The 23140-nt window shown below is 46.0% G+C and overlaps 1 protein-coding gene across 2 annotated transcripts in view; it reads left to right on the top strand.

Moving 5' to 3' along the window:
- The window catches only part of LOC149317722 (rho GTPase-activating protein 39-like), a 244710-nt gene extending 226724 nt beyond the window's left edge, over nt 1-17986 (top strand). For both annotated transcript variants that reach the window (XM_089518076.1, XM_089518075.1), the window contains 5 exons: nt 1118-1191; nt 11537-11736; nt 13095-13186; nt 14538-14707; nt 16112-17986. In XM_089518076.1, the coding sequence (XP_089374202.1) occupies nt 1118-1191; nt 11537-11736; nt 13095-13186; nt 14538-14707; nt 16112-16306 (731 nt within the window). In that variant the 3' untranslated portion in view covers nt 16307-17986. The remainder of the gene's footprint in view (nt 1-1117; nt 1192-11536; nt 11737-13094; nt 13187-14537; nt 14708-16111) is intronic.
- Nucleotides 17987-23140: the final 5154 nt, after the last annotated feature.

Below are 23140 nucleotides of genomic sequence, written 5' to 3'. Positions count from 1 at the left end.
GTAACAGTATTTCTTCGAGTGGTCATCTGCGAATACATACAAATCCCACCCGTCCATCCCCTCAGTGTCCTGCTCTGATTGGCTCTTCCATCGCCTGCTTGGCGGAAAAAATTGCGGAACTGGGGAAAAGAGCGGGAAGGCAGGGGCCTTATAACGGGTGGGCGGAGTTACCGCCAAAAAGTTTCTATATGTTGCAAAGTAAACTTTGCCCAGTGATTCCAGAAGGTTCCGAACAGCACTGTGCAGGCGCAGTGAAACCCATTTGTATGTATTCGCAGATGACCACTCGAAGAAATACTGTTACAGGTAAGCAACCTGTCCTTATTCCTGACGTTTTGCCAGCAGCTTTGGCTGGCATCTTCAGAGAAATTTCTGTTGCTGTTCAGTTGGCTTAGAGAGATCTCAATGCAGGCAGACGCTACTCGCCTTCTTGACTGACCATGATGGGACTGAGACAAAGGACTCCCTTTGAAATAAATGCATGTGCTGTCAAATCATCTCTTGCATTTCAGATGCGCATCAGATTGGTGGTATGCTAATGGACTTGGGTTTGTAGGATCTAGGAAAGTCTTTTGCTAGAGACCTTGGAGCATCACTGCCATTCAGAGTAGAATGAATGTACAAAATAAACCAGTAGTCTTAGCTGCTACAAAGCAGCTTCCTACATTCAGCTCTTGGAGGAGTGCAGAATGCTTCTTGGAAGCATCTAGTATCAGTGGATTTAAAAAGGATTGAGAGAGAGGGTTTCATAGCACTGGGGAAAGGCGGCCGGGGGGGGGGGGGGCTGGATTGGGGTGAAGTAGTTGTGGCTTTAGGGAGCCCAACTTTCACCTGGCAAGTTGACACCAGGGTATGTTGCAAGTATGTGACCCTTGCCAGATTCACTGCTGGAGCAAAAGTTCATTAAAGGCCTTGCCCTTTCAAAGTCCCATTGTGGTTTTTTTCTCAGTTTGTGCAGACCCAGCTTTGAAAGTGCTGCTCAGGTTGCTTCACTTTGGGATGCTGCTGCAGTTTCTCTCCTTTGCCTATTTCTCTTGGGGTGGCTCTTTGGATTTTCCTGACACTGACATTTATCTTATCTCTCCCCCCCCCCCTTTTCTCTCTCTTTCTCTTTTAGGGGTGGCAATAAGCACTTATGCCAAGTATTGTTACAACAAGCTCCAGAAAGCAGCATTGACCGGAGCCAAGAAGGTATTTCCATTTTCTCCCTTTTGCATAGTCTTTGGTTTTTAAAGATGTTGATTGAAAACTATGAATGAACATGTATGCACTGGCTCAAAAGCTAAACAGTTGATAGCCTCCCAAGAACTATTTCTGGATGCCACTGGGTCGGTTGAAGAACTCTGCTCCTAACCACATGAGCAGGGCATAGAAGAAGCAAAGGAGACCCATTATACAAGGCAGTGCTTGCCGTTGGATGTCTTGTTGGGCAGTGAATCCACCCCAGGTTTTATTGCGGGATTTCCAGAGGTTTCCCAGGATACCAAACCCTACAATTAAATAGTTTCAGCACATAGACAGCTTTAAAGTTCCCAAGATTCCTCACTCCAGTGACACAGGATCCACCAGTGGACTAAGCACCCACATTTCTTTCCTTTGCCTCTTTCATACACTGGTGGTGGATAGATAGATCGTATTTCTATCCTGCCTTTCTCTCCAAATTGGGATTCAAGTTGGCTTACACTGGTGATGGAGAAAATGGGACTGAGGCGGGATACAAACCGCCGCTTTGCGGCGCTTCCCCGCTGCCGCCGTTTGCTCCGCACGGGAGCTGCAGCAGTCAAACCGCGCGGCTCCCGCGCGGAGCAAAAAAGAAGCTCCATTTCGGAGCTTCTTCTTGCGGCGCCTCTATGACGTCACGAGGCGCCTGGCGCGGACTCGCGACGTCATAGGCGCCGCGACACGTCTGGACGCTATGCGTCCAGTACGTAAAGATGGCGGCGCCCATGTGGAAGGGGCGCCGCCATCTTGTACGTATTGTATACGTACTAGGGTTAGGGGGGTGCGGAAGCACCGCCCCTTCCTAACCCTAGTACGTATACAATACGTACTATATGGCGGTATGTAGTTCTTTGTATGTTGGAATCTTACCCCATCATTTTACCTCCCTTCTGGAAGAGAGTGCAAAGATTTGAGAGGTTAGGGTTCAGTTCTTATAGTTTTGGTTTCCTTGGGTTAGGAGAAGGTGAACTGTCCAGAATTTGCTTCAAACATTTTCTACGTGGAATGCATAATTTAAAGGAAGGACTCCTTAAAGGCAGGAGGATTGCCAGATCTGGCCAGAATTCAGTCGTGTAGATGAAACCGCAAAGAACCCTTTTCAGGCTCGACATCTTACTGCCCAGCAAAAGAGAAAAGGGTGAGATGATTGCTGGATATTGGTCCCTTTCTGGGTGCTGGAAGAGTGTATGGAGATGAGATTTAGGGTATGACACACACACCCCACAAGCGGTTCTGTTTGTGCATTTCCCTCCTCCTTAATTTTCATGTCCAAAGTAGTTCTCCTGGCATTGGAGACAGTATTATTATTACTATTATTATTGTAAATCAACGGAAGTAATAGTACCACTCTATTCTGCTTTGGCCAGACTTCACCTGGAATACTGTATCCAGTTCAAGAAGCATGTTGACACACTGGACTGTGTCTAGAAGAGGGCGACCAAATGGTGAAAGGTCTAAAAACGAGCAAGCCCTGTGAGGAGTGGCTTAGAAAGCTGGGTAGGTTTAGCCAGGAGAAGAGAAGGTTAAGAGGTGACACGATAGCCATGTTTAAATATTTGAGGGATGTCATATTGAGAATGGAGCAAGTTTGCTTTTTGCAGTATCAGAGAATAGGACACAGAGTGATGGATTCTAGCTACAGGAAAAGATTCCACCTCAACATTAGGAAGAAATTCCTGGCAGTAAGAGCTGTTTGACAGTGGAAGATGCTTCCTTGGAGAGTGATGGAGTATCCTGCTTTGGAGGTTTTTAAGCACAGGCTAGATGGTGAACTTTGGGTGCAAATAAGTTGTCCCTCCACTTTCGTGGATTTGGCTTTTGTGGGTTTGATTATTTGTGTTTTTTATTAATATAGAATCATAGAATTGTAGAGTTGGAAGAGACCACAAGGGCCCAGAATTGTGGTGTCCAGAACTGGACACAGTATTCCAGGTGAAGCCTGACTGAAGCAGAATAGAGTGGCACTATACTTCTATTGATGCAGCCTAAAATTGCATTAGCCTTTTTAGCTGCTGCATCACACTGTTGACTCATGTTCAACTTGTGGTCCACTTGGACTCCTAGATCCCTTTCATACGTAATCTTGTTCAGCCAAGTGTCCCCCATGATCCTATATCTGTGCATTTCATTTTTCAGCCCTAAGTGCAGTACCTTACATTTCTCCCTGTTGAACTGCATTTTGTTAGCTTTGGCCCAGCTTTCTAGTCTATTCAAATCATTTTGAATTTTGGTCCTGTCCTCAGGGGTATTAGCTACTCCTAATCTGCAAATCTGTCATCTGCAAATTTGATAAGTATGTCCCCAATTCTGTTCTCTCTAGGAATCTCTAGGTCCTCCATCACAACTCTGCTGGAAGCTAACCATAGAGTTGTGCTGGAGAACCTAGAAGTTCCTAGAGAAAACATTTCTCTGGGCATTTGTAGGTCCTCCAGCATGATTCAATGATCAACTTCTGGCAGATGCTGACCACAGAGTTGCATTGGAGGACCTGGAGATTCCTAGAGAGGTGTTCTCTTGGGTAAAAAGAATAGTGTTCTTTTATTTGTGGTTTTTCCACATCCATGGGGGGCCTTCACCCCCAACCCCAGTGAATGCGGAGGGACCACTGTAGATTTCAACTATCAGCAACGCTGAAAACAGGTTACAACATAACAAAAGCATTAAAAAGCTGTACAGTTAAAACAGTACAGCATACTCTAAAAATCTCTTTGCTGAAAAATTCTTGCTTCAAAAAAGTGCTGGAATTATAGAATCATGGAGCTGGAAGATACCAGAAGGGCCATCCAATCCAACCCCCTGCCATGCAGGAAATCTAAATCAAAGCATCCCAATTGGCAGATGGCCATCCAGCTCTGTTTAAAGACCTCCAAGGAGGGAGACAGCACCACACTCCGAGGAAGGAGTGTGTTCCACTGTCAAACAGCCCTAACTGTCAGGAAGTCCTCCTAATGTTGAGCTGGAATCTCTTTTCTTATAGCTTGCATCCATTGTTCCAGGTCCTGTTCTCTGGAGCAGCGGAAAATATTTGAACACGGCTATCATATCACCTCTTAACCTTCTCTAATAGGTAAACTTTAATGATGGCAGTGGGGAATGCCCAAGTGGTTTTTCCCCCTTCTGGGCTTCAAAGGTTTTCCTATAGCCACTGGTTTGCCTCTGAAATCTCACCTGGTGAATGCACCTGTGTCGATTCCAAGATGCCCCAGCAGAGGGTGTCCAAGGACCCTTCTCTATCGCAGCTGTTCTGTTCTCCTGGGTCTTAATCTCCATGCCCAGATGGCCAAGCAGAATAGGATGACTCACTGATCTCTCAGTTTTTGCTAGCATAAATGGCTGCAGTTCCTAGTCTCCCCACTCCATCCATGGGCAGAAATGGTGTGGGGTGGGGAATGCCAGTTGCAAAGCTTTGGGAGACATCTGGGGCAGAGCAAAACAAGAACCAAGTGCAGTTCAAAACCCAATGTATGAACCTGTTGGCAGGAGGGCAGAGAGCTCTTTGGAGCACCAAGCAGGAAGGTTCATACCCTCCAAATTTTCACAGATATGTGCTATTTAGCCTTCCCTGTTGGAGACCTCTGGCACCACAATGAACTGCAGATCCTAGGATTCCATAGGATGGAGCCATGGAAGTTAAAACAGTCTTAGACAGCATTCATTCTATAGTGTGGCATCAGAAAGAAGCTCAGCAGAACCAGGAAGGCCTCTTAAAGCAGGTGGAGCCAATACTGACATACAAGGGCAGGGAGGTTGTGTCCAGAGAGGCACAAAACAGGGGCATTTTTGCATCACTATGGCTCCCAGACAAGACCTCCAAGGAGGCTACTGAGCTGGAAGCAGTGGGCTTTAACACAGAACAGGCACCATTCCCATCAGAGGGTTCAACAGCCTGTATGAGCTGCAGAAGACTTCTGCACCACAGTCTCATGAAACGCATATAGGCTGTTGAACCCTCTGATGAGAATGGTGCCCATTCATTGTTAAGGCATATCACTTCCAGTTCAGTAGCCTCCTTGGAAGTCTTGCCTGGGACCCTTAGTGATGCAAACATAATCATATTAAAAAAACCTGCACCTGCCTTGTGTCTTTCTGTACACAGGCTCCTTGCCTTTGTATGTCAGTATAGCCTCCACCTGCTTTAACAGGTGTTTCCGTTTCTGCTGAGCTCCTTTCTGCCTCCCTTCCAGAGTAATGCTGCCCCTTTGTGGACAGAGGATTGATTACCATGAATAAAGACTGACTCCTTGCTTTCAGCTGGCGTGATCACTAGAATTAGTCACTGGAATCATAGGCGGGATACAGACGGGCAAAAAGGGGTGTATTCATGACGTCATGAAGGTAGAGCCTTCAGACGGCCCTTACCTGAATGCCGCCATGAACACGCCCCCCGCACGCCCCAAGCGGGAAGAGGCGGCATTAAAAAGGTGCTGCTTTTTTCCGCTTCTTTTTGATTTGCGGCGTACGTGCGCAGCTCCGTATGTAAGCTGCTGCACCGGTACGCCCAAATTGCTACGCCGCAAATATAAGTTGCCCATTTAAAAGCTCCGTGTCAGCTGCGTCGCATAATGGGTCGGGGTCCGGGACATGCGTGGTTTGCAGTCAAGCTTTAATTGCAGTGTCCGCTGCCATGCAGCTGTGGAAGCTGCGGCACAGCTGCGGCGCATTTTAAGGCTCGTAACCCTAACCCTAGAGCTCCATGTGCGCATGCGTTGCTGGAATCGCGGGAAGTTGTAAGTTTTGCCGGCGGATGTTTTGGTTGTAGAAAGTGATAAGGGAAACTTTGGAATTTAAAGTGACCCCCTACACACATTCCTGCGCCATTTTCACCTGGGAACGGGCACAGTTCTGCTGCTCCTGGCACAGCTGTGCGGCGGCTCCCCTTTGGCACCAGGCAGGATGGCTCAGCCATCCACCAGCACCCCAAAAAAAGGCAGGGGGATGTCTTGGTCTCATACTGAGACGGCTGACCTCATAGCTATATGGTCCCAGCCAAACATTTTGCAGAAACTGGAGCAGTCCTACCTGAATGCTGACACATATCGAGAAGTGGAAGAAGCCATGAGAGCTGCTGCACCGGTACACCAGAATTGCTACGCCGCTAATTTAAGTTGCCCATTTAAAAGCTCCGTGTCTGCTGCGTCGCATAATGAGTTGGGGTCTTGGAACATGCGCAGTTTGCAGTCAGGCTTTAATTGCAGCGTCCGCTGCCATGCAGGTGTGGAAGCTGCAGCACAGCTGCAGCGCATTTTAAGACTCGTAACCCTAACCCTAACCCTAACCCTAACCCTAGAGCAACATGTACGCATGCGCTGCCTGGAAAGTTTGGACTTTAAAGTGCACCCCTACACACATTCCTGTGCCATTTTCACCTAACAATAAAAAACCCCTAAAACTGTAAATATTTACATATTTACAAGGGAGGTGATGGGGGATGGCAGGGGGACAGCCGTGGCAGCAGAGACAGCTGTAGCTGTGCATTGCAGATTCAGCAGGGGCGCGGGGACCAAAGGAGAGGAGGCATCTATGATGCTGGTGACACTGGCAAAGTGCAAGCGGACAAGGATGCCAACACCAGCTGATCACCAGCTGGCAGGAGACCACCATTGTTCTTGGGCAGAGCGGGGGGAAAAGTTTTAAAGGGGCTTGGGCACTTTAAATGTGCCCATAGGCTTTCTGCCGCCGCTGCTTAGCGCTGCAACTGCGCAGCTGCGCATCCGCCAGTCGGCAAAGGAAAAAAAAAGCCCCGTTTTTGGCCGCCTGTGAGGAGGGGCAGACAGTCCCGCAGGGAGCTCATGGAAAGGGCACTGGGATTTCAAGAGACGGCACTAGGATTTCAAGAGAGGACACTGGGAGTTCATGAGAGGAACCTAGAAGTTCATGTGAGGGCACTGGGATTTCAAGAGAGGAACCTAGAAGTGCAAGTGAGGGCAGTGGAAGTTCAAGAGAGGGCCGTTCAGAACCAGGAGAGATCAATAGACAGGTCAGACCAGGAGCAGAGGCGACTCAACACCACCTTGGAAGCCCAGACTGTTCTGATGGGGCAAATGCTGGAGATCATGAGGGGAGGGCAGGGTGGCCCAAGACGCAGAAGGGTACGTAGGGAGCAGGGTGGAAGAGGCAGGGCTGTCCCCAGGGTCGTGGATGAAGGGGTTGAGCAGCAGGAGCCCCCAGCAAGAGCTGGAAGAGCCAGGGCTGTCCCCAGGGTCGTGGAGGAAGGAGTAGGGCAGCAGGAGCCCCCAGCAAGAGCAATCCTTCCAGCTGAGGAGCAGGGAGTTGCCATGGAGGTGGAGTTGTCTCAGCAGCCTCTTGCTGGGCCATCCTCCAGCCTCTTCAGTGACTCTGTGGCAGTCCCACCGCCCACACCCTTGGAGGCGGAGAAGACGGCGGTGGCACCGGCGACAGCTGTGGCTGTGGATTGCAGCTTCAGGAAGACCAAAGGGAACAAAGGAGAGGAGGCATCCATGATGCCAGTGGTGGCACTCGCAATGCGCAAGCGGACAAGGATGCCAACACCAGCTGATCACCAGCTGGCAGGAGGCCACCTTTGTTCTTGGGCAGAGCGGGGAAAAAAGTTTTAAAGGGGCTTGGGCGCTTTAAATGTGCCCATAGGCTTTCTGCCGCCGCTGCTTAGCGCTGCAGCTGCGCAGCTGCGCATCCGCCAGCCGGCAAAGGAAAAAAAAAAGCCCCGTTTTTAGCCGCCCGTGCGGAAGCTGCCCCTTTCTTTGCGGCGTCCTCCGAGGCGGCGGTATAGAAGCTACGGGTCTGAAACGGACCCAGGTGAGGCGTCTTCACTGCCCCCCGTGTGGAAGCCCCGACACCTGAAGCACGTCCCCGGGGCGGGCGGTCTGGAGGCTCCGTATTCAGCAGAATACACCTCCAAGACGTCTTCCCCTGCCCGTCTGTAGCCCGCCATAAAACACAGAGTTGGAAGTGACTGCCAGGGCCATCCAATAAAGCCCGATTCTGCTCTTGTCAAAGACACAGTCAAAGCATTCCTGACAGATGGCCATCCAGTCTCTGTTTGAAAACCTCCAAAAAAGGAGGCTGCACCACTGTCCAAGGGACTGTGTTCCACTGTCAAACAGTTCTTAGTGTCAGGAAGTTCTTCCTAATGTTGAGGTAGAACCTCTTTTCCTCTAGCTTGAATCCATCACTCCATATCTAGTCTGCTCCATCCGCAATATGACATCTCTTCAGATACTTAAACATGGCTTTACCCTTCTTATCTCCATGCTAAAGATACCCGGTTCCCTGAGCAGCTCCTCATATAGCATGGTTTCTAGATCTTTCATCATTTTGGGCACCCTTCTGTGGACATGCTCCATCCTGTCAATATCTTTCTTGCATTGTGATACTGAGAATTGGACACAGTATTCCAGATGAGGCCTGACCAAAGCAGAATAGAGAGGCACCATTACTCTCCTCAGTTTAGACACAACACTCCTATTGATGCAGCCCAGAAATGCATTGGCTTTCTTAGCTGCTGCATCACATTGCTGACTCGTGTCAGCATCCACCGGTCCCCACAAACTTGTTAAGATCTCCAAGAGGCAGTGCTTAGGAAAAAATGAACTTTTATGCCCTCCACTTCCTAGGAGCACCAGTGAACCAGGGATCCTGAGAGGTATAGTCCAGAAAGGGTAACTTTTCCTCACTCTCTGGATAAGGTCCTAGCTTCTTCCTACTTTTGGTTTTTTTAGGGACCTGGGATGAATTGATTTGTCAGACATTTTCAGTGTGGCAACAGACAACAGATGCCGAGGCATCTGCAGTTTTGTTGGTCCTTTTCAAGAGTAAAGCAAGCAGCAATAATGTATTTTTATATTCTCAATAATATAAATTTGGTTATTCAAAAATTTACCTTTTTTTGGTAAATGTCGTGCTTCCTCTTGGATCATGGAAACCATCCTTGAGAGTATCAAGAAGAATCCAAGAAGTTTTCAGTTTTTTCATTGTTCCTGTTTGTATTCATTGCTGGACGTGTTCAGAGGAAGTCGACCAAGATCATCGAAGGTCTGGAAACCAAAACCTGTGGAGGAACAGCTTAGGGAGCAGTTTAGCCTGAAGAAGAGAAGATTGAGAGGCAATATGATAGCCATGTTTAAATACATATAGGGATGGCATGTAGAAGGTGGAGTGAATTTGTTTTCTGTTGCTCCAAAGACTAGGATATGAATCACTGGAAACAAATTACAAGAAAAAAGATTCCACCTAAAGATTATTAAGAACGTGAATGTAAAGAGCTGTTTCATGTTGGAATAGACTGCCAGAGAAGGTGGTAGACTCTTGTTTTTCCCGCATGGAGTAGGCAGCCCCTGTACTTTCCAACTGTGATTATTTGATTGCATCCACATTGTCCCATGGTTACCAACATGGTTCATTCTGTTGACCATGCTGACTGCAGGTTTCTCGGAGTTGTGGTCCAAAAGAATAAATTTTGCAAGCTTTGATCATAGCTTCACCATTTTCCAAAGTGGCCAAGACAAGCACCTTCCCACCCATTATGAAAGGCTGCTGGAGCAGGTCACGAGTTGGAGGTTTTAGCAAAGAGAAGTCCTGAAGTCACAGTGGGGCTCTCATAATGTGGTCTCAGATATTTTAGATAATCTGTGCCAAGTTAAAATAAAGCCACCAATGGCTTCCAGAACACATGCAGCTTCTTAGAGATCGGAGGACAGGACAGACTGACTCCAGCCAAGTTACTGGGCTATTGTGATTCTTTGTGGCCAGAGAGAATCTGGCTCCTGTGCTGTTTGTCCAAAGAAGAGGTTGCCCTTAGGCTAAAAGAAATTGGCCATAAATTAACAGAAGGGTTTTCAGATGCTTTTTAGGCTTGCTGTTACATTTTCATACCAGCTTACAACAGTATCCTCTGAAAACACTTGTACAGGTAGTCCTCAGTTAAGGAAGACAGTGTATTCCTGGCCATTATTTCTTTAGCAGTAAATCTGCAGTAGAGTCAGAAATATACATGGAAATAATAGGGTTAGGTTCCTGTACCAGAGGAAAGAAGGGCAGTTCAATATGTTACTGCAAACTTTTATCCAAACCTTAACGATATGCACATGTGAAATGAAGCAACCAGATCAGGTAAGCCTCTCATAAGTAAGCAAAATCATTTTGAAACCTCTTGAAAGCTACTTCCAAAATGCATCTAGGGATGACTTGTTGTTTCATCAGTCTCCACATTTCTTATTACTCCATTTTGGAGGCTAAATGTATAATCTGTGGTGTGTGGGCATAGCTAGTGAGACAGGCTTATCTGTTCTCTTTTCTTTCTGTTTTGATCTTCATGCATGCTTAGTAAGGGATTCTGGAGGCAGCTGCTGTTTACCTTGCCTGTTGTAGTTAGGCACACACACAACCACCATAGCATTGGCTAGAGTAGAAGTCCCCTCTTTCCTAGCTGAATCTTTACTGCATTGTTACTGCAAACATGCTGCCACAGTCCCAACAGTGAAGGTCTGTGTTTCTCCAGGCCTCCTACACTAGTCTCCCAGTGCTGATGCTACATTTTAAACTTCAGCTAGACAGGACAAGAACAAAAAGCCTGAGTGGGCATAAAAAAATGTAAAAGGAATTTCTTCATCAGAGGCTTTGTTAATTGAAGAATACTTGTATGGTTCCATCTCTCTCTTTCATCACATCCCTTCACCTCTATTGTGAAGACTTTGGCTCAGCCTCAGAATCCTTAACCCTAAAGGATACAAAACCAAAGTCCCTGTATAACTGCCTTTATTGACTCCCTCAGTTTCTATAATTATAGTGGGCCTTTGGTATCCTATAATTATACTGGGTTTTTGTGGGGTTTTCAGGCTATATGGCGATGTTGGGCTAAGCATGCATGAAGAGCAAAAAAAATTTGAAAAACCCACAAAAAACTATGGATGCTGGCCATGAAAGCCTTCAACTTTACAATTATACTGGGGTTTGGTTACAGGACACCCAGCCCACTGGGGATACCAAAATCTGTGGCTCCTCAAGTCCCATTAAGTACAGTAGTTCTTGAATAAAATGACAAAATCAAGATTTGCTTTTTGGAATTTATATTTTTTGGAATATTTCAATCTGTGGATGCTGGAATCCATGGATAAAAAAACCATGGATTAAAAAAAAATCCATGGCTATAGAACTCTTTGTGGCAGGTACTTCTTTTTTGCACGTTACCCCTTGCAAAGCCTTGCAGATACAGATGACACTATAGAAACATTAATAATGAGATAGTGACTGGTTTTTCAGCCTGTTGGGATGCCATGCCAGCACCAAGCCTTGTGTCAGTCATTTAATCCTGTGATTGCACCACTTGTATTTCATGTAGGGACTGAAGAAGCCAAACATTGAAGAGATCCGCCATGCCAAGAATGCCGTCTTCAGCCCATCCATGTTTGGAAGCTCTCTCCAAGAGATCATGAACATGCAGAAGGAGAGGTACCCCGACCGCCAACTCCCATGGGTGCAGACAAGGTTGTCAGAAGAGGTGCTAGCCCTCAACGGAGACCAGACTGAGGGCATCTTCAGGTAATTCCCTCCCCCCACTTGGGGACACCCCTTTTCCTATTAAGATAGCTGGGCTATTCCAGGTAGGTATGCTCTCGGGGAGAAAACCAGCACTGTAAGGAACTATCACCCTTCATCCCAGGTCCTTTGTGATGTTTTTAGCATTCCTTTGAGTACAAACATCATGATTTGGTGCTCTCTGGAACACGTAAGTAAGCAATGCAATCTGTTTAAACGATGAATTGCAGCTCCTGGAGCATTCTAAAAGAATCAATTCACCGTTTTTTTGCTGGAAAAACAGAAAATTTTGGGAAAGAAGTGGGGGCAAGGGCCACAGAAATGGTTTTGGGGTAGTATGTTGTCTTCGTGCCACACTTTGCCTACCCTGACTTAAAGTCTATGTGGCACATGCTGATGGGTTTAGGAAGGATTGTTGGATTTGACAAAGAAATTGCCCAGGTGCTGAGAATTAAAGTGAGAGGGCTGTTGCTGGCGAAGCATTCATGGAATTGCTTTGCGAAACGTTGGCTGAAAATAAGGGGATACGGATCTGATTGTTTGGCTGTGTTGGCACATGATAGATGTGAAGGAAAGAAGGGTCTAAAATGAGAAAGCAGGGAGATAAGAGAAGACAAAGGGCTGGAAAATGGTGTGGAAAAGAAGGTGGTGTTGGAAAGGCATAAGGCCAGGTGTACATCCATTGAATCATGATCAGCCAAACTGTATTTGAGGTGACGTATTCCCCACCATTATTATTAAAGGAGGCTGTTGGACCTCCTTGAGTGTTCTGCCTGCCTTCCTATTTAACTTAAGAGCATTTCTTAAATTGCTTTTAGAATGGGTTGCATGTACAGTTCACTTGGCACCTTTTTTCCTCCTTTAAATGTTACTGAGTCTCTCTCGTGGATTGTTTCACATCATCAGAAAGCATCTGAATGTGATTTCATGGTTGCATCAAAATATCTTTTATGGCAAGTTTAATCCATACACATGAGCACATCGGAGCCATATAGAGAAACTGGATGCAGCATTAAGAACTCCCCAGCTGTCTAAACAGTGCCAGGAAATTAAAATCCAGCCACATAGACAGAAGAATGTCCCAGAGAACCAGAGGAGATAGCTCAGGACATCAGAGTTAGGGAGGGTGAAGTGTGAAATCATACCACGGTGCTCCCTCTGGCATTTCTTCCATGTTGGTTTCCAGTTGATGTGACTTGGAGTGTGTTAAGTTGATCTGTGAGAATGTTGGCCATGTGTGGGAGTTTGTTCTCATTGCAATGTCATGATCCTGTGCTGTTGTCCCTACATGAAAGGGAAGAGATTTGCCTTGTTATACTGCATGTCAAACTACATTATTTCTACACTTTCTTTTCTTCCAGAGTCCCTGGAGACATCGATGAGGTCAATGCCCTCAAACTGCAGGTCGACCAGTGGAAGATACCCACCGGCTTGGAAGATCCTCATGTTCCTGGTGAGGCTGATGGCTGTTGAAGAAGAGTCTATAGGTTTGGATGGGGGAAGCTGGGGGTGAGGACAACACCCCATTTGTTTCAGTGCCCAGCTGCCACAACAGTGGCTGGTCTTTTAGGGGGGTGGGGAAAGGATCCCGTGTAACCAGACCATTCCTCAGGCTGCTTAAATTTCTCTTTGGGAAATTTATGGAGAGACAGAGGTCTTAGACATATGTTAGAAAGAAGGCAAGAATTGACTGGTTCAACTGTGTGGTGTGTGTGTGTTTAATGCGTGGAGCTACATAAATTTGTGTGAATGGCTAATAAATAAAAAGAACAAAAGTAGAGGTGCCTAGACTCAGAGATTCACCATCGGATGCACCAAGAACCTGTGACCCAGGGGTGTAGTAATTTAAAACTTTAGTTGAACACTTACAAATGCAGGTTAGGGACCCAAGGAAACGTAGGGAATGTGAACACAACAAAGAGAGTTCTCAGTGTGAAGGAGATTCAGTCTCTCTCTCTCTCTCTCTCTCTCTCTGCAATGTTTGGAATTTGAGGACTGCAGGGACATTTCATTGGGGGGCAGAATTCTTATGAGGGGGCAATGCTCTCTTTTTGTCCACCTCCTTAACTACACCACTTCTGTGACCTCTCATCCCAGGTACACTGTTAACATAGTGTTTCGGGAAAGGCACTTTGCACATGTTAGGAGGTACTTTTTTATTCTTTTATTCTTTTTTATTCTTTTTTATTCTTTTTTTTTAATCCAGAGCTAATGGGAAAGGACAAACAAATGGGTACTAGAGCAGATCAAGCCAGAGGTATCCCTAGAAGCCAAGATGACAAAACGTAAACTGTCATACTTTGGACACATCATGAGAAGGCATGAATCGTTGGAAAAAAATAATAATGTTGGGAAAGGTAGAAGGAAGTAGAAAGAGAGGAAGGCTGCATGCTAGATGGGTGGACTTTATTACAGAGACCATGAATATGAGTTAGCAGGAGCTGGGCAGAGCAGTAGAGGACAGAGGTACCTGGAGACGTCTCATCCATAAGGTCGCCATGGGTCAAGATTGAGGCGAAGGCAGTTAACATAAAATGGGAGAGGACAATGGATAGAGATAAGCCCTGCTAAACAGAGGACGGACCCGGGGGGGGGGGGTAAAATACAAGGAGCATGACACTGCCTACAGTGGAAAGAACTCATTTGAGATTTCTGCATCTGAATTTGGCTCCATCTGCAAGATCCAGGTCTCTGAGTCAGTTTCCCGGCTATGCTTTCATTCTTAGTCCTGTTCCTCTTCTCAACCCTGCCTGACTCAACATCCTCTTTTCTCCTCTGGCTCCCCACCCCATCCCACCCCGCAGCCTCTTTGCTGAAGCTCTGGTATCGAGAACTGGAGGAGCCGCTCATTCCCCACGACTTTTATGAACAGTGCATCACTCACTACGAGAACCCAGAAGCTGCGATCGCCGTCGTCCACTCCCTGCCCAGGATCAACAAGATGGTGCTCTGCTACCTCATCCGTTTCCTCCAGGTATGACGACCCAAAAAGCAGCTCCAGGCTTTGGCCTGGAAGGAGGTTCCTGGGCGCTGGATAGATCTTGGCACACACACCCTCCAAAACCCCCACATTGGATAAAAATGAGAGGCCATTGTCTCAGGGTCTCTTCCCACCTTGGGCCTTTTTTTGGGTGGGGAACATTTAAAAATGTAAACACCCTGTTCGCTGGCCACAGAGATGTAGAGTGTCAACCATTGTTTACTCTGGGTAAAACATCCAGTTCTATCATTTGCTGCAAGGAGATGCTGGAACTCATTTGCTAAAATGCTGAGATGCTTTCTCAGCTGCAGATCACCAGCTTTCAACACCCCAAAGGCTAGATACTGGGATTTGATGGACCCAGCTTGTTCTGATCTAGTACAATGTCATATACAATGTCCCAGCCATGGACTGCCAGGAGGAGAATGGAGGACTGAGTGAGGGAGGGCTCTATAACATCTTGCCCCCTCCTCCAGCCCCGGACCAACTCTGCTTGGGCGTCAGCCTATAAAGCCTCGGGCAATACTAAGAAGAACATTATCTTGTTGCTAATTTTTAGTCTCCCCCTTTTTCAGGTTGTTAGATTGTAATTCTTTTATTGTAATTTCCTTGACAGTAATGTTGTAACTTGTGCTGTATTTCCTTTATTATTTCATTATTTATTGGCATCTGCTTGTTATTTTTTCCAATGAGGGGTTGGAAATAGAGAATTCTTTTTGATAATTATTGATTTGAATGTAATAATCAGTGTGAGGCTTTTGTCATTATTGAATTGCTACAATATTACTGTTACTGTTGTTGCTATTATGTTTTTGCTATGTATTGCTATGTTATAATTCTTTATTATCTTATGTGTATTGTTGTTGTTTATTGCTATTGCTCAGTATTTCCCTACTGTTGTAAGCCGCCCGGATTCCTAGTGATTGGGCGGGGTATACATAAATTATATTATTATATTATATAAGGGGGGAATTCCCTGGTGCAGGGAACGCCATTAGCTTGGTTGGCCTTGACAAAAGAGGAGTATTAGACACATTCTTTTCGTGAATTGGCTTGGGTCCCACTCCAGCAGAAAGGCAGCATATAAATGAAATAAATAAGTTTCTCTTCAGATATTATATGTTTTTCATAGACTCATAGAGTTGGAAGAGACCACAAGGGTCATCCAGTCCACAAGGGCTATCCAGTTTAGCTGATGTTATGTGTCCATTCTGTAGCTGTACTGTATTTTAATCTTGCTTTATAGAGAAGTGGATAAGAAATGATGATGATGATGATGGATTGATTGATTGATTGCTCTTATTATTCTTATTATTGGCTTAGAAACAGGGCAGGTTGGGCAAATGACCCAACTGGCCGATTGTGACTCCTTTCTCCCATCTTTCCCCTCCATGCCAGGTGTTTGTGCAGCCCGGCAACGTGGCAGTCACCAAGATGGACGTCAACAACTTGGCCATGGTGATGGCCCCCAACTGCCTCCGCTGTCAGTCAGATGACCCGCGGATCATTTTTGAGAACACCCGCAAGGAAATGTCCTTCATCCGGGTGCTGATCCAGCACCTGGACACAAGCTTCATGGAAGGGGTCCTATAGCACCAGTGCCAACGGAACCAGAATGGAATTGGACGTTCTCCCTGCAAGCCCAGCCACCCCACCCTCACCCCCCAAGTCAATCAGTCAGCGAGAACTATTTTTGACACAAAGGTTGGCACCAGGGCAGAGCTAAAGCTGCCACGGTCTAGGCTTTGCCTGCCTTCTCTGCCTTGCCTCAGTGCCACCTGGTGCTCTCGTTCTGGACAAAAGGCTGCTGTGCCCAGCAGCAGCTCCCTGGAGACACCCCGGCCAGGACATCCGAAGGGTCGCAGCTACCTATGGCGGGACTAGCATTCCTCACAAAGAGAATTTGAATTAATGAGCCTCCTGGCAAACTTCAGGTGAACTGTAAAATTGAGGGGGGTGGGAGAAGCAATGAGGCCTGACCAGCCCATCCCTGATTAAATTTCCTATCCACTTTCCTGAGGAGAGGATGCCAGATGCAGGGATTGGGGACAAAGGTAATTTGGAATTGTGAGTGGGGTTAGTTTTCAAGATGGCAGCTAGATCCTGCTGAGACCATAAAGAGTAATTGGGTGGGGGTTGCATGTGATTAGCATCCCAGGAAAGACAAGCCACCAGTCAGTCCCTATTATTTGAGAGCCTCTGGAAAAGATGAAGGAGGAGATGGCGGCCATCAGGTTCCCTGCTGGGCATCCCCAGGATGAAGTTGAACTTGGAGTAGCCAGATATCCATCACCGGTGTGCCAGGCTGTTGTAACATGCAGCAGACCCAGGTGCTGCTCTCTCACAATACCGTTAACTGTTCCCCTTCCCTGTTCCAGCACAGTCACTGCCAGAAGGGGTCAAGCCATGCCCCCTTGCCCACTATTTCTCCCTTTCTCTCTTGAAACCCACAAAATCAGCCAGTTATCCTATAGACATCATCAGTGACTACTCTGGGTTTCCAAGCAAGTCGCTGAAGAAGTTCTGCTAAGTGTGATTGCCAGAAGGTACCTGAGCTCTTTTCCTTGCTTGCTTTGCCGAGGAGGGAATGGTGTATAGTTAGCACATGCATCAAACAAGAGGGATGAGTCCCTTGTCTGTAGCCTCTCCTGGAACAGTTGGTCAAAGATGGGTCTGTTTGTGTGGATTGGATGGGTGCAGGAGGTCAGGATGGAGCCTAGCCTCTCCCTATGGCAGAAGGCACCGCAGGGAATATGGGCGCATTGCATCTGGCCTCCTGTTCCTAACTCCTCCTGAGCTTTGCAGTTTGGCATGAAAGAAGCACCAAAATCATCTGCAGAAAATATTCTCACCCAGAATAATGTCAGAGAGAAGCCAAGCTGTGTCAAGATTCCTGCTCTGGCCTGACCCTTGTGCTTACAATTCAGACAGGTTCCGTTCCTCCCAATTCTCATTGATTTAGGATTATTATCTGCAAAGATCCCAAAGTATTTTCAAACGAGAGAACTAATGATGAGTGGATGTCCTCTGCTTTAGGCTGTCAGTGTGACAACCCCCCAAAACGTTGCCTCCTGAGCAGGAAAAAATATATAAAAAATTGCAGGGAAGTTGGGGCAAAAGTACATTTTTTTCTGAAATGCTTCCTCTCAGCAGTGAAAAGGATTTGGGTATAAAGTCGGCTTTCGTGGCCGGCATCCATAGTTTTTTGTGGGTTTTTTGGACTATGTGGCCATGTTCTAGAAGATTTTCTTCCTGACGTTTTGCCAGCATCTGTGGCTGGCATCCACAGATGCTGGTGAAACGTCAGGAAGAAAATCTTCTAGAACATGGCCACATAGTCCAAAAAACCCACAAAAAACTATGGATTTGGGTATATTTATATGCTCCTCTCCTTTTTGCTTATTTGCTCCTCTCCTTTTTGATCTGCATTATAATGTCTTCTCAGAGCTCCGATTTTTCTTTCTCCTGTTATGGCTCTTGTCTGAGATGAGTTGACTGTTTGATAATCAACAACACATCCATTCCCACCCAGAATTTCCATTTATTTTCCTGTGGAAAAATGATGGTAAAGAATGTGACACTTCCTCCCCCTCCACTGCCTGTCTGTCCACCCATTTCTGCAAAATATCTGGGGATATCTATGAAGTGGGGTTCTAAGTAAACTCCTTCTATCAAATCCCCCATCCCATTAGTCGAAATTCTTACTTACTGTATATCAGAGAGGTTTGGGGTTTTTCGAAAGGGTTGTTTGGCTGGAAGGATGGGGCTTTTATCATTGCTCTTCCTGCTTAACCTTGTTGCAGTTGCAGGCTTGGATTTTATACAGTGGGGGAGGTGGGAGACATCATATTCCACAGCCCCCCTTTTGGTAGATCTTGCCTCTGACCCATGAGCCCTGCCTTGAGGATTCTTGCAGAAAGCTCGGCAGATGCATATCAAGCCAACCTCTTACACCTCCTTCCTCCCCATGAGAAAAAAATGGTTTGAGAAACTAAGACCTTCAGAGAGGACAACCTTACCACCCCACCCCAATCTTGTCCCTTCTAGCCAGTGGTCCAACCACAGCTCAGCCCATGTGGCCCACAGCCCCATTGTCCTTGGCCAAGCAAAATGCTCAGGGAAGAAGTGATAGTGAAGCTGATGCAGGGATGTGGGGAGGCACGTGCACAAAGTAACTGTCCTTGCCCAGGTGGCCTATTTCTCAACCCTTTAAGCCCATCTCTTCCAGAATTCTGACCTTTGGTCAGCTTGGCTTTGCACAGGAGATCTCCTTTGCTGTTCCACTGCCCCTGCTAGCAGGCCTTTCTTGTTGCTTCCAGAGAAATGGGACGATCAATTCTCCAGCAGAGCTTCCCATTAGATCAACTGCTGCAGAGCTGTAGCCTCCTCCAAGCCACCTCAGAGAGTTTCCTTGCACGTTTGGGTGCCAGGCCTTCCGAAGAGCTGCCTCTTTGGTGCTCAGAGTGGCTTTCCAGAGAAAGTGCCTTTTATTCCCATCAGAAACCTGATGCAGGGCAACCATGCCTTCTCCCTGTTCAGGCAAAGCCACTTTGTGGGCTTGTTTTCAGAAAAACTCTCAGATGCTTCCTGGCCCTTCAAGACCACAATTTCTTCCCTTTGCTGGACCTATGTAGGTCTGAGATCAGAGCTCCCAAAGCACCTTTGCATTCACACCTTCACGTCCCACTTGACCCATTCCAGGGATCCATGTCATATGTGTCAATATTTTGGAGATGAAAACTGGGACGCATGCAAAGAGGCAAACAACACCAGAGTGTGGTCGAGATGGTAAAAGTTAGTAGTAGGAAAAATGCACAAGCTAGGAGAGGCTGCTTTTGCCAGCACAATTCTGCCTCCTCCTCTCCTTTCGCTGACTTGATTTGAGTGCAGACTCCTTTTGCACTTTGAACTCAGTCTCCAGCAATGAAAGTAAGCTGTGGCCAGAGGGAAAAAGCAGTACAAAATCACAGAGAAATTGGATTGGCTGGCATTAAAGATTCAATGAGGAAGGAGTGGCAATGGGCAGAGACAGGTTAGGGATAGGAGATTTCAAGCTGGGAAAGAGAAGAGGATCCACTGGGATTTAGCAGTAAGATTTGGAGAGATGGAGCACAAAGGTATGCAGGGGCTCAAAATGAGGGCATGACACCCAAATAAGAATTTTGTCCTCCCCACGAAATTTTCTTTCCGTCCCCAAATTTCTAACGTGGCAGAGAGTGAAATACTGGAAATGATTCATGCCTAGAACTCTTGTATTTGCTGTATTCTTATTCCATTGAGAACTTTCCTTGCTGTCTTTCTTGGGCTGCTGAGCTGTATTTGTAAATGCTCAACATAAGTTTAAAGTTCTTGCTGTGCTAGAAATTTGGGGACTGGAGGAATATTTTATGCGGGGTGCAGAATTCTTATCTAGGGCAATGCCCTCATTCTCCCTCCCTTCACAAAACTACACCCTTCATGGACTTTGCCTCCATCTCTTATCCCCAGCCCAGACCTGCAACCCCACTAATTTTTTGGTCAGATTGTCTCCAGCCTCCATTCCCATCTTGACACTCAAAAGGCCTCTGCCTCTCTTGGCTAGCAGCTCGGGCCTTAGAAGGTCCTTTTTGCTGAAGGGATGCAAAAAAGAAAGAGGAATTGCAGCTCCTAAGCCCATCTAGCTATCGCTCCTGAATTTTTCAAGTGATAGTGCTGAGGCTGCATTTAAGTGCTTGAGACTTCGTTGCATATGTGCGCACATGTGTGAGAGAGGTCCTTTGAGGACATTGAGAAAAAGACCAGCCCGGCCTTTTCCAACTGTGATGTTAAAGTTGCCAGGAAATGTAATGTCACTTCTTTGATAAGAGAAGATCAGTGATGGTAGGGGAGGTTAGTGATGGTGGAAAAGCTGCCTTCAGGAGCCTTATGTTTGACCTGATCACTTTTCCTATCCAAAGTCCAAATGAGGTCAGGTTTTGGGGAGGATCATATGGGAAAATGTGTCTAAACTGGGGTTGTGCACATTTTGAGGTGCATATTAAAAGGAGAGGGGTACTAGTGTACCAGTATTTGAGACAGGCTCATTGGCAAGGGGAAAGCAGTTGCAAAAGAGAAAGACTGCCATACAGGTGGATTGAGTCAACCAAGGAAGATACAGCTGCCTTGAGATGTTATCAATAGCAGGGCTATTGATAACAGGTGAACTTGGAGGTCTTTTGTACATAGGGTTGCTATAGGTTGGTTTCTTGACAATAACACATGCCTGAGCAGTTCCTTAGCGCACAGCTGAGGAATCAGCAGGAGTTGGAAATTGCTGGTTTAATCCATAGACACCTTTCAAGATGCCTTGCCTGTATGGATCTTTTCATCTCCTGGACTCAGATTTGCAGTGAGTTTCTGCCTGGCCAGTAAAAATTGATTATATAGATGTATAAGGAAAGACAAAGTTCCGTTATAAATGAGCTAACAACAAAGTTTTAATCCAGAGGTGTATATATTTTACATACTACCCATCATGAGCGGCTCTTTATTTGTATGGATGGAAGATTGCTGTAATGTTGGGTTATTTTTTTGCTATTTATTTTGTTGCTGTTTTAAGAAAAAATTCTTGAGTCTGACCAAAATATGTTTATTCCCTACTTCTTGGAGACAGAGCTTTCTAACTGGGATTAGAGGATTAAACGGCACCCATATATTGACTGTAACACTGCAATCTGGCATTTTCTACAAACAAAAGCATTTTACAGCTGCAAGCATTGTTTGTTTTTTGTTTTGTTTTTTTACATTTAATAGAACATAGGATACAAACAAATAGAATGGAAATTTATCATCAACCCAGACTGCAGCTCCTTTATTCTGGATGGCTGCAGCTTCATTAGCCACTCTTTCCTTTTGCCAAATCCTCCTCACCAAAAATCAAACTTCTTTCATTTCCGTTTCTCTCTGAGGCATTTCAGTGGAATGAGGCAACTTGGATTCCTTGCTGAGAAATTTGCTAACAGTTGTGTAGCATTTTCCAAAAAAATATTTGAAAGTTAATCAACAAGCTCTGTTTTATTTTATTTACGCATTTTATTCTGTTTGCGTTACCTGCCCCAGAAATCTGTCAAAGTTAAAACTGGAGAGGCCTGTGGCCATGTGTGCTGTTTGCTTTCACATCCGTGGATGATGGACTGTGATAATCCACTCTGTGTTGTGAGTCGCTGGTTGTGTGCTGGAGAGTAGCCAAGCCAAGGGATTGCCAAAATACATGCACACCCATGCCCTCCTGACCCAAAACTGTGGTTTGTAATAGAGAGATATGGCAGCCCTGCCTCTTATTTCCTGCCTGCTATATCTATTCTAATAGGAGGTCCTTCACCATCCTTCCAAAACCTTTTGTGACCAAATAAGCAGGAATTACAGTGCAGTTTAGTGAATGCACTCATGTCTAATAATACAAGCAACTACCTAACAGTGTCCAAATTAAAATGACCAAGGGATTAATTGTGGCAGGAGTTATATATTGGTTTTAGACACTACCTGAGCAAAGAACCTAATATAACCAAGTGCCTTAACACCTTAATGGCCCATTGCTTATCGCTGACAAAGCTACAGCCTGAGCCATTTAGTCTTGCAAATTTGGTTTCCTTGAAGTATTGATTGGTGTGTAGAGTTTTCAGAATGAAGTCATCCAAATGAATTATTATTTGGAGGGGGGATCGTTGTGACATCTTGACTTTTTTTCTTTCTTTCCTCACTTTCCTGTGCAAGTGGATGTTGCAGTTCATCAGAATTTCCATAGCTTAAGTATTGTGGGTGCCTCTGGTTAAGGACCGCCGTGGCCAATCTAAAACGATGCCAGTGAAAATAAATTCCTTTGTTCCATAGTATAAAATAAAGATATGGAAGAGAAACAGTACATCTCCTCATGTCACTAGAGGAGGGATAGATGAAGTGTTATAGCACCTCCACAGAAGAGGTTTCATGATTTGGGATGTGCTTCTTTCCAGTAGCCCCGCTACCTAGCATGTCTTACATGATCAATTTCAGCTGTGAGGCATCACCACAGATACCCTTCTGTGAGCCAATCTGAGCACCAGAAGTTGAAATAATAGTTCCCGTTGTCTTTCTCCCACCATTCCTCAATGTGTCCGCCAGAAGTGACTTGGAACTGAACAAGAGTCAAGCAAGCTGGGACACAACTGAAATGGCTGGTGAGTGGCAACAAGCCATGACTTTGGTGCAGAAATAGAAAGATGAAAATGGTTCAGAAATGATCAGGAGGTAGATTGAAGTCAACATCAGGATGAAGTGCAACAGCTGATGGTCAGAGGCAGTGTCTGCAACTGGCACCAGACTTCCATCTATCCCACTATTTGGGAAGGACAACTCCTTTCAGGGACGAAGCCAGTATTTTGGGAAGAGGGGGTCCAGACTAAGTTCCACCGTTATAATGGGGCTTGGATG

This window comes from Sceloporus occidentalis, unplaced genomic scaffold, assembly GCF_023333645.1.
Source record: "Sceloporus occidentalis isolate IW3139 unplaced genomic scaffold, rSceOcc1.0.p SCAF_3, whole genome shotgun sequence".
NCBI classification, from domain to species: Eukaryota; Metazoa; Chordata; class Lepidosauria; order Squamata; family Phrynosomatidae; genus Sceloporus; species Sceloporus occidentalis.
This window is presented reverse-complemented; position numbering and strand designations above follow the sequence as displayed.